We start from the raw sequence: 12,201 nt of genomic DNA, 5'->3' as shown, positions 1-12,201 counted from the left end.
GTAAAATTAATTCAGAGGTTTCTAAAAACGTTATACATATTTAAAGATTTTTAAATTTAGGATAAGTGGTTTTGAGAATGAATGACAAAAATGTGAAAGACAGAAATATGTAGTACTCAACAGTGGCTATTTAACAGCGTTTTTCACCAGTTTAGTTTTCCTGATTTTTTGGGGTGTGGCCAAAAACAAGGCTAGTGGAGCACTTGGACATCTTTCCCTCTTCCACTTTATAAGGACTTCAGAACCATTGCTTGGAACCAGAGCAGCTGAGAGTTACTTTAGAAGAGTAAAGCCAGTAAGCTTGCGGGCAAGCTGGTGGCTAGTCCTTCTCGTCGTGGCGTGGAAGGCTCAGCGACCCTACTCCAGTCACTGGAGGCTTTCAGCAAATAAATGTGTGGCTCGCTGGTAGTCTCGAACATGAATAATTTTTCATTTCATATACATGGTGATTTTTTTCCCCATCTTTCAAATTTAGCAGGGTTATTCACAACTCTTCTTTGTATTTTTATTTAGTTTATTTTTATATTGTATTTTATTTATTTATTTATTTATTTATACATTCATTTTCACATTACAGGGATTTTAAGAGACATATACCAGACAGATACCTCCATCTTCTCAAATTTTAGGCCCGTTACCAAGATCCATTTTATTTAAAGACTAATCTAAAAAAAGTTCACGGCCAGTTAAAATCGTATGTAGATGACCATTACACACCATAGGTGTTCCAGTCTAGTTTTAAAATGGCACATTACTGAGACAGCACTCCTGGGAGGTTTTAATTATGTCCTTTTACCTACGGTCAGACTTCAAATACTTGAGGTCAAGAATACAGAGCAACGGAGTGTGGTAAGGAAGTGAAAAAATGGGTCCAAGCGGGGTGCAACAGTTAGCGGAAGGTGTCTGGTGTTCTATGTGACAGAAGAGTCTCTGCTAGGATGAAGGGCAAAGTTTATAAAACAAAAGTGAAGCCAGCCATGATGTACGGATTAGAGACTGTGGCATTGAAGAAACAACAGGAAGCAGAACTGGAGGTAGCGGAAATGAAGATGCTGTGGTTCTCGCTTGGAGAGAACCAGTTGGATAGGATTAGAAATGAGCTCATTAGAGGGACAGCCAAAGTTGGATGTTTTGGAGACAAGATTCGAGAGGGCAGACTTCGATGGTTTGGACATGTTCAGAGGCGAGAGTATATTGGCAGAAGGGTGCTGAGGATGGAGCTGCCAGGCAAAAGAGCGGGAGGAAGTCGAAAGAGAAGGTTTATGGATGCGGTGAGGGAGAAGATGAAGACAGTGGGTGTTAGAGAGGAAGATGCACGAGATAGGCTTAGATAGAAAAAGATGACAGGGTGTGGCGACCCCTAACGGGACAGGCCAAAGGGAAAAGAAGAAGAAGCTCCAGACTCTGGTCCCTCTATCATATTTGATACTGTGTACTATCAGATCCTACACTCCAGTCCCGGGTCTTTGTTTTCTGTCCTCATATGACGCTATAAATAGTGTCACCTCCTGTATCACTTAATAGAATGATGTTTGTGCACCAACAAAGATATTTTACACATTCAGTAACAACAAGCCTTGGTTCATTGCCAAACTGTCAGAGTTGGGACAGAGGCCTGTATAATGGAGGCAGAAACAAGCTGACAAAGACAATATTGTCAAGAGAAATTACTAATAACTGTGTGAAGTACCAGTCTCCAAGAAACCTGCAAGCTGAATGACTACACGGCCTTTCGCCCTGACACCTGTGGTCATGAAGTCATTTGGACGTCTCGTACTGGACCATCTCAAGTGCGTCACACTTACGCTGCTGGACGCACTGTAATTTGCCTACTGAACAAACAGGTCAGTGAATGAGGCAGTCAACCTGGGACAGCACTTCATCTAAGGGACCTACACAAGGATCCTGTTTATGGACTTCAGCTCTTTGTTCCACAGCACCATTCCCAAACTACTCTCCTCTTCTTCTTCTCCAGCTCTATGACAAGCAGGTCAAACATTGTGGCTGAGGCACACCATCTCACGCACATGTACCATTAACACTGGAAACCTCAAGGATGCACCCTATCTTAGTGCACCAGACTGTCTTAACTCCTAAAGACAACATCATCTGCTTCTTCAAAGGTGGTAACAAATCTGTGTATCGACAGTGAGTGGAGCCGCTGGAGGGTTGGTGTGGCAACACAACCTGGAGCTGTCACAGTGGCCGAATAATATCCAAAACTGTAGAGATGATCTTGGAATTGAAGAAGCATCCACAGCTGCCCCTCATGCTGTCAATCTGCCCTCTGGCAACTGTCAAGACTTTCAAGTTCCTGGGGACCACAGTTTTTCAGGACTTAAAGTGAGGAAGCAACATCAGCTCCATATTAAAAAAAAGCCCAGCAGTGGATGACTTATAAGGAAGCATGACTTGCCACAGGAGCTGTTGAACCAGTTTTACATTACGGTCATCGAATTAGTCCAGTGCTCATCTATCAATGTTTGGTTGAGTAGTAAGTAAGTTTCTTTCGGCTTGTCCCATTAGGGGTCACCACAGCGTGTCATCTCAGATGAACACTCACATTTGTTTGGCACAGTTTTACGCCTGATGCCCTTCCTGACACAACCCCACTTGGGGAGTAGAGGCCCCAGTGAGATACGAACTCACAACCCCTGGTATACCAAACTAATGGTGTAACTTTAGTGCTGGTACAAAAATTGACTGACTGAGTGCAACGGACAGTCAGGACTGCCGAAAGAAAATTGTGGGTACGCACCCCCCTACCCACTATAAAGGACTTTCACACTGCCAGAACTAAGCAAATGCAAAATCCTCTTGAACCATCCACATCCTGGTCACCACCTCTTCTAGCTCTATCCCTCAGGTAAGGGCTATCGAACAATGCAAACCAAATCCAGCAGAGATTCCAATAGCTTCTTCCAATTAAACAGATTTCATTGCAATATTTTGCCAGATTTGCCGATCTCTCAAAACTATACTATTTGTGCACTCACGGTAGTAGCCGCATCACTCTATGTTATCAGCTGTTGACCAATACTGGCCTCTCAAGTGCTTGAGAATTTTCCGCATCATTTGCACAAATGATACTTGACAAGATTATTGCATTATTAGTCACTTCAAACTGCTCTAAATTGCATGAGAACGCTGCAGTTTTTGCAGAATTGTCATTGTATCAATCTAACCACATTACTGGTAATCTTTAAAGGTACAATGGACTCTACATAGTGTGTTTTTATGTCCTAATAGTATATTTTGTCACAGTGACTGTCATCATACTAGAAAGCTCCAACTCTTCTTCTTTTCCTTTCGGCTTGTCCCGTTAGGGGTCGCCACAGCATGTCATCTTAGATGAAAGCACATATGTTTGGCACAGTTTTACCACGGATGCCCTTTCTGACGCATCCCCTCTGCATTTAGCCAGGGAGAGCATCTTACAGCACCTGGTATTCCCAGACAATCTCCCATCCAAGTAATAACCAGGGCCAAACCTGCTTAGCTTCCGAGATCTGACGAGATCGGGCTAACGAGAATGGCTCCAACTACCAGAGACAAATTCTGTTTTTGATATATTTGGCAAAGAAAGATGATTCTGATTAAACCACTGTAACAAATCTAGGAGTGAGTTGATCCTGATCTAAAATGAGATGCTCAGATTCAGTTCATTTATCAAGTCACGTTTTTTTTTAACTGCATCAAACGACCAAAACTAAGCCCCATGGCCTGAATGAGAGCAGATCTTAATATTTCTTGATCTGCTGGCACTTTATCTGAATTGCCCACCTGTGGCGGCCCTTTTCTACAACATTACAATATCACAATCATTCCTCACCATTCACTGGAGAATGTTAGAACCATGTGACAATGTGAAATATTTGCCTTAGGGGGTCAAATAAATTCATGCATCACCCCCTACTAGAGCCCAAATGCCATGCAGACCTGCAATTATTTTGGTGTATGTGTGTGCATGGCCAAAGTTTGAAATCAGTGTTTAATAACTCACAAAAGAGTCAAGTGTCTCTCCAACAAACATTACAATGTGCTTGTGTGTGTGGATTGTGTGGATGATTGAGTGCATGGGTGTAGCCACACTGTGCTTAGTGACTAACACAGATACCTGGAAGGCTACTTTTTGCTCACAAGGCACAAGAAATCTACAGTTTAGTAGTCTAAGTCATAGGCATACTGTAATTTTTTTCAACAATGCTATATTAAACTTTTAGCTGAAACAATAATAAATGAATATAAAGCCAATTGGTTTAGTTCTGCACTAACTTTCATTTCATAGCTGTGATATTGATAGTGGGTATAAAGAACTCAGTCATTTGTTCATTTAGTTTAGCATGTTTAGTTTAGCAGGATGCTAAGAAAATGGAGGCTCATAATTTGGACACAGTTTATCTAAACAATACAAGTTTTTCAAACAATGCCCAATGCTAGCTGCAATGCCGAAAGGAAAAGAAGATTTTAATGATCAATAAATCGGTCCGTTATTCTTCTGAGGATTCATATGCAGCATTTGTTAAAATTTCTTTCCTGTGTTGAAAAACACAGCATTACTTCAGATTGGCAGTCCAGAAAAGTGCATAAACAGGTCGGCTCATGAATATTACAGGGTTCTTAAAGTAATAAATTATTAATAATTTTTAAAAATGAACAAATAAAAAGAAAAACATGTGAAAACAAACAAGTGTTGTCAAAATATTTGACAATAGGCCACGGACCAAGACAAAAACATAAATGTATGATGTACAATATTTGCCTTTTTTTTTAATTAGTGTACAAAACAGGTATTTTGTTGATTAAAAGGGAACTAAATCTGTCATAAAAGAATATAAAATCACATTCTTAATACCAATCATTTAAAAAAAATTTATCAATCCATTTGTTTACACATTTTAACATAACATGCCCTAATATTTCTATGTTGAAGTGCATAAGGTAATGTTTGTTGTGGTAGATGTTACTGCTACATAGCGTCGCGTTTTCAGTTTACTATCCAAAATCAGTATCTGTCATTGCTTTATTTTGACCTCTGGTAATAGTCTCATACATTCTTGTAGACAAAGAATATATTTTATTTTTATTTATTTATTTATTTTTACATAGGAGTGGTGACTCGTTAGCGGAGAGCCATGACATTCAGCCATCTTGAAACTCCATGGAAATAACTACGGAGCACCTTGCGATTCAGCGCAGAGATTGAGAGACCAAAGGAGATCATCCTATTACTGTACTCCAGCAAATCTGCCCAACTGCAACAGCATAATGCACGACCATTAATATGCAATTGAGGCAGTTTCGCCATTGACAAGAAAGTGAAAAAGGCAACTTAAGCAGTGGAGCATTCAAAAGAGGATAAACGAGGTGGAAGGAGTTCATGAGGGAAAAAGGATTTTAAAAGGGACGCTAAATTTGCCAGCTTTCTGCCGTCTTGAAACACGTTTATGCTGCATTACATTGACATTTCGGGCACTACGGCGCTTTTGTTTACCACAGAAGTCATTTTTGGTTGCCGTTTTGCCTCAATTACCTCACTGTTACATTCCTATTTTGACAGTCGAATTGACGATATGGTGAGATGTTGCTGTGTTACATGGAGCCGCACCTCATCATATAATCGCAAAGGGGGGGGGGGAGAAAAAGTACATTTGTAGAGCTTTCCTTCTTGGCAGAGGAAGAAAGAGGGAATTCCTCATCATTTCAAATTATGTCGGCTAGCTTGCTAGCTATGTCAGCTATAAAAAAAGAAAATCAAATATTAGACAATACTGTTACATCGACAAGAGTCTGCTCCTTACATTTTCATTGCAGAAAATAAATATATCGCACATCATATGAGATCCCTGCATCCTGTTGTTTTTTTTGTTTGTTTTTACATGCAACAAAGCATAGGGTATGTGTTGTTATTTGACAGTTGCATTTATTAATGCTCTTTTATCAGAATCATTGTTTGTAGCTGAATTGCTGGTTAATATGCAACCTAACTGAACTTTTAAAACATTGTTAAAAAGCAAACACACATGCAACTTGGATTAACTCCACATACCTTGGTCCGAATGACTTGCTGGCATTGTTTGCCACTCAGTCTTGCATCCATCCGTCAGTAAACTGCACATGCAAAACTAGCAATTCATAATTCTTAAACTAGCCCAAAGTATAGGCACACCACCCGGGGTACGCAAATCCACTCCACGCAACAGAGGCAGCAGGTCCAGCCAGTCGCTGTTCCACTCGGTTTTCAGGGTCATGCATAGATCCAAATCACTTATACTGCATATATTTTTTCCAGGTATCGGAGTCTGACCTCGCAGTGTAGTTTTTCCTTTGTAAAATCACATGTTTCTTGTATTTTAACATATTTTTCAGTAACAGAAAATACACAGCATTTATAGAGCCTGCCTAATAATCCATTGGAAAAAACACAGTCCGAGCTATCCATGTGGCACATCATCAATTAAACGTTGCTTTTCTTGTGTGACGTTTGATGACTCGTGACGGCTGTGGGTGACTGATGTTATAATAACATGATGCAACGGGTAACTGACATAATAATAGCATGACAAGTAATTTCAGTAATGAAATTTGTCGCCAACATCATAATTATCATGATTCATCATGGCCAAAATTGTTGATTATCCATTTGTATCTATTTTATCAGTTAGTTGTTGCCCTACATGACACCAAATCAGAGTTATTTGTTTTCCAAATGTTGGTCAATACCAGGCCCGCTGAAACTATTACTAAGTCAAGGACAATAGGACTGTCCAAAAATATGAGCAGTAACAACTCAAATGTAAAACACGTCGTGTCATTGTTAATGAAGTAAATGTGATACATTAAAGGTGTACAGAACATTGTATAGAAAACATTTTACCTGCAATATGAGTATGAAGTAGTCAACAGATTTTCCCCTCTGGTAGACGTAGTGATGCGGTGAACGTTTGTCACTCTCATTGAACTTGATCTCCTGTATGACGTCGGGGTGCCGCAGGATTCGCAGCAGCACCTTTTCAGAGATCTGAGCTGGGTTGAACAAGGTCACCTCTACCAACACCCACACGGACGCACGCACGCGCAAACACACACACACACACGCACACACACGCACACACACACACACACACACACAAAGTACGAAAGTGGAGTTTGCTGCGGTTTGGGTTAGCAACAGTTAATTCCTATGCGTCCCGTTGCGTCAACTACCGTGTCTTTTAGGGCTGCATAATTGAATTTTAATTGCAATCACAGTCTTGGATGCCATGATTAAATTAATCTGATTGTTGGCGATTTTTTAATATTTAAAATGCGGGCACTGCTGCATCGGAAAAGTGCTTCATTTGTAGCAGTGTCCGCGATCTAGTCACCCAGCCACCACGGAGCAAACGTCAGGTTAAGGCTTCCTGCCACAGAGAAAAAAATCTTAAAATGGCATTGCTGGCCAATGTGGTAATTTTCTAAGCTTTTGGTTTTGAAGTTGGCCCTTTCAGTACGTTGGCAGAGAGGTGGCATGTCACATTAACTTTATGAACAATCACTAACGGTTGCCTTCATTGCCTCAACTTTTTGGCTGACATGACTGCAGTTAAAAAAAAAAAAAAAAAAAAAAAAAAGAAAAAAACACCAGATCACAACTGTCAAGTACTTTGTGTTTCCAACCATGCAGGACAACAATCAATCAAGCACAACGGAGACGTACCCTTCCTTGACGATTCAATATAGTGAGGGGGATTTTCAAAAGAAAAGTCAGTGATTTTAGCCTAATGTACGTCTTATGCATTCGCTGCATTTGCTTCCATTAAGTTGCAATTCGTGATTGCGCTTTGTAATACATGTATTCCGGCAATCCTTGGTAAAGTAGAAGTTTGGAGGGGTTACATGTGTTTTTTGTTAAGTATCATATCTTGCTGTTTTTGTTTGTTCATTTATTCATTTATTTATTAATGAATTTTATTTTATCATGCTGTTCGTATGGGCTTTTAGATGTACGTCCCAGCCTATCTTCTTCTTTTCCTTTCGGCATGTCACGTTAGGGGTCCCCACAGCGTGTCGTCTTTTTCCATCTAAGCCTATCTCATGCATCTTCTTCTTGAACACCCACTGTCCTTATGTCCTCCCTCACAACATCCATCAACCTTTTCTTTGGTCTTCCTCTCACTCTTTTGCCTGGAAGCTCCATCCTCAGCACCCTTCTACCAATATACTCACTCTCTCACCTCTGAACATGTCCAAACCATCGAAGTCTGCTCTCTCTAACCTTGTCTCCAAAACATCCAACTTTGGCTGTCACTCTAATGAGCTCGTTTCTAATCCAACCTTCCCAGTCTATGTTATTATTCAAAATCTACCCTCTGGGTCTCAGGTGGGCAAGCTGGGTTCTTGTCCTGCTTGGGGATTCGTTGCCTGGGGCTTCATTATTTTTGTTCTGTTTTAATATTTATGACATACGATCGTGATCCTTGGTCTGTACTGTGTCAAAGCAACTTGTGGAGGTGTTTTAAAATGTGTGAAATAAATAAAACTATTATTAGCATTATTATTATGATCAACTTTAATTCTTATTCAAAGATGGATTTTGCACTAAAAAGCAGCACGGTGAGCGACTGGTTAGCACATCTGAATAAATACGTTACCGTGTACGTTTGCTGAGCTCGACCAAGAGACGATGATTCTTTTAATATAATGGTACATACATACAATTTTAATGATTCGCGGTTACAAAAACAAGAGTGAGATATTACATCAAACAATTAAGAAGTGATAAAATTATTTTTAATGCACAAATTAGGAAGGAATTTTCCCTCTGAAATATATGTTTCTATATGTTTAATGACTGTATAATGGAGAACTACAAAAATTAAGTATACTTCCTGTATGGAGAGGGAAGCATTTTTATAATGTTCCAATATTAACTGAGGGCCCACTCCAAGAGTGGGTGGGCCATGGTCACCAGTTGCCCATCCCTGCCAAATGATATGGCTGCATTACAGTATTACAGAATAGCTAATTTATCATGCGCAACGCAAACACAGCTTGACGGTTGCAGCAAGGGCATCACAGGCCGCACCCACGCCACAGACAAAGAAGGAGTAGGCTGTACAAACATAACTGTGAGGGAACTCATTACCATATGAGGCAAACACGCGGCTGTCGTTAAGAGCCTAGTACATCGACACGTGGACTCGTAGAGATACTCAGCACTCGCTATCATTATCTTAGCTTAAGCTAGCTCAGTGGCACAGTCAAGAGCAAAGCAAGTTATGCTTTTCATCAGAATGTAAAGCGCAACATTCTGTTAGTTTACTTGTGTTCCTTTTATCGTTGAGAAGTAATTAATTTAATGTTACACAAGAGATACTGAATGGTACATTAGAGGTGTAGGCGATTAAATACTAGGATGTTACATTACAGCTGCACAAACCTGCAAATATGCTACATGAAAGGCACATATAACACTAATTATGACTATTTAAACATCTCTCCTACCTGTGGCCAGGAAGCGGTGGGCTGCCAGCAATAATTGAGGTGAGATCTTCACCTTGGACTCGCTCTCGTGCTTGAAGGCTGAGAAGTCTCTCTTATTCTTGTTGGGTGCTACCTTCTTCCTGGTGCGGTTGTCAGCTGAGACAACAAACATGACCACAAAATTAAGCACACTCGAGCTGGCTAAATAGATGCCCATAAAGTTAATTGGTGACTCACTGTACTGGTCAGATTCATCCAGAATCTCCGACTTGATAATCTCCTCGATGACGTCCTCCAGCGTGACCAGGCCCAGAACTTCGTAGAATGGGTCACCCTCGCCCTCGTTGTTCACCTTCTGAACGATGGCTAGGTGGGATTTACCTAACCCAGACAAAATGAAAAGTAACTTATTGAAAACAAATACATTTAGATTTGGATATTCACAACTGGTGGCTTCTACTGAAGTCCATGCATTTACAAGAAGCATCAAAACGACAAGCAGGATATCTTATTTTAGCAGGATATGATTGTTATTTGTCATGTGGCACTGTTACCGATTCACTTTAATAAGTTTATACTTTCAGTTTTTTTCAGTGTTGGTATTGACCAGTTTTTTAGGAACAAAGACCATTGACACGTCACTTGCGCTCAAAAGGTAGTAGTGCTGTAAGTTTTTGGAAAATTATTTTATAAAGATTATCAAACAATACCGAGCCCTGCCTGTTACAGCTTTTATTTTACATTATTTCACTAGGGTTGTACTTATTTTTATATAGCAACGTTTTGTTCACAAAAGGTAATTTACTTGTCACCTATGATGAAACAGTAGTGTTGATTGTCTGTGAACTGAACGACTGTTTCGCACATTCTTATATGAACATTATAGGTTTAATAGGGTTTTAAAAAAAAATCACTTACAGACATTCCTGTCGTTTTTGACAATGTTTTTAAATGGCCCAATAGTGTGTCCGTCTGCTACAAATATCCATGCAGTAAATGTGGACCATGGCCAAAAGGGTGTGGGGACCCCAAATATGCATTTATTAATATCTTTTACTGTGTTGAGTTGGAAATTTTTGCGTCAACTAATTTTTGTGGTCAACTTAGTAGAGTTGGATGACCTTTTTTTTCCCCAGCCCTAGTCTGGTTGGAACCATGTTATAACAGATGGTCAAAAATTGTGAAAAATAAAAATATCGGGAAAATTAAAAAGTGTCTAGAGACAAGAAACTGTAACACAAGACAGCCACCAGAACCAGAAATTAATGAGTATGTCACCGCTAGTTCACGCCATGACTTGAGAAAATGGGCCTAAAAGGTTAAATGTACATTTATATAATATTTATAATTTAACCTTTATTATCCCACAATGGAAAAATTTGCATTGTTTCAGCAGCAATAAGTGGATACAGGAATTACGAAAGTAGCTTGCCAAGAGAAAACATTTGGCTGCAAATGCATCTGCCATTACAAGGTTGATTGCAATAAATACATTAAAAAAACAAATTGAAGGGATAATTGATTAACAATTACCATTATAAATTAATGATTATGTTGTCCAATAGAATCGCATGCAGAATTATTGCTATCCTATTATATTATATAATCATTCTATAACTGTGATAGCAATTTTTTCACAGAATTTTAAAAATATAGAAATTCAAACAGATTCTTCTGGAATTGAATCTCTATACAGTCGGTTGCCAGCTCTGGAGTCATAGCCATAAACACAATTTTACTACTAATTGCCATAATATTTTCCTTCAGTTTTGGTCAAGAATTTTAATTTGGGTTCATGCTGAGGAATGTACTCTTCCAAAAAAATACAGGTAAATCTCAATGAATTAGAATAGTGTATAAAGCTCAACTTAAATTTAATTCTAAAACTCAACCTCATATTACAGAGAGGAACTACACACATAAATACTGCATTATTTAACAATATTCATGATACCGTAAAATTAAACTGGCCTCCACATTGTCGCGGCCTTTTGTCAGTTTAAAATAATGAGCCATTGGACTGGCTTCATCCAGGCCCACCACCCTAGCACAGTTAGCCAAGGTGCTACAGCGTGACTACAGTGTTCCACTTCCTCATTAAGAAGATAAACGCTTCCAATCGGACTTGCAACGCATTTGACCATGTGGCAGTCAAAAGGCTGCGTCAGGAGGGATGCAGAAACAACTTGATGCGCCGACTCCCTCCCAAGGCTACAGCGTAGCAGCTACACCAGTCTGAATGTTGCGACGCAATCGATTGGGTGAGGGGTGTCTCGTTGCTCACACTGGCCTCGATCCCAGCAAACGCTGACCCACGAGTTGAGATCGGCTGTGAGTGTATCTCCACTTCATGAGGCCGCCACCGGGAAGCCCCACAAGCCGCCCGGCCCTGCCACTCCCCCTAGAAGAGGTTATCTGCTGAATTATTTAAGCATATCGTAACAGCAGCACTCTTGAGGAGAATAGTGAGTGAGTGTTTATCTCAGGTCGAACGTAGTGGGTGAAAGAACATCACATGGAGAATTACATTATCCCTGCACCAAAACATTACTGAATTCCCAAAAATTAAACAATGAAATAGGTCCACTCCATACAAATACAGATATCAATGCAAAATTAAGTAACATACATTCCCTCTCTTCAAATGAAATGTCCACATTTCATACTAAAACATATTCCAGAGGCTGCTTGGAAAAATCAATTATCCTACAGTATCATTAGGTGGAGGATTCTGAC

General features: G+C 39.8%; 1 protein-coding gene across 4 annotated transcripts in view; it reads right to left on the bottom strand.

The window, feature by feature from the left end:
• Positions 1 to 12,201, bottom strand: part of LOC133499319 (metal transporter CNNM4) — a 45,979-nt gene that overhangs the window by 15,958 nt on the left and 17,820 nt on the right. For all 4 annotated transcript variants that reach the window (XM_061817214.1, XM_061817216.1, XM_061817215.1 and 1 more), the window contains exons 3-5: positions 9,703 to 9,846; positions 9,487 to 9,621; positions 6,878 to 7,047 (exon numbers count right to left, since the gene is read on the bottom strand). In XM_061817214.1, the coding sequence (XP_061673198.1) occupies positions 6,878 to 7,047; positions 9,487 to 9,621; positions 9,703 to 9,846 (449 nt within the window). The remainder of the gene's footprint in view (positions 1 to 6,877; positions 7,048 to 9,486; positions 9,622 to 9,702; positions 9,847 to 12,201) is intronic.

This window comes from Syngnathoides biaculeatus, chromosome 4 (assembly GCF_019802595.1).
Source record: "Syngnathoides biaculeatus isolate LvHL_M chromosome 4, ASM1980259v1, whole genome shotgun sequence".
NCBI lineage: Eukaryota > Metazoa > Chordata > Actinopteri > Syngnathiformes > Syngnathidae > Syngnathoides > Syngnathoides biaculeatus.
This window is presented reverse-complemented; position numbering and strand designations above follow the sequence as displayed.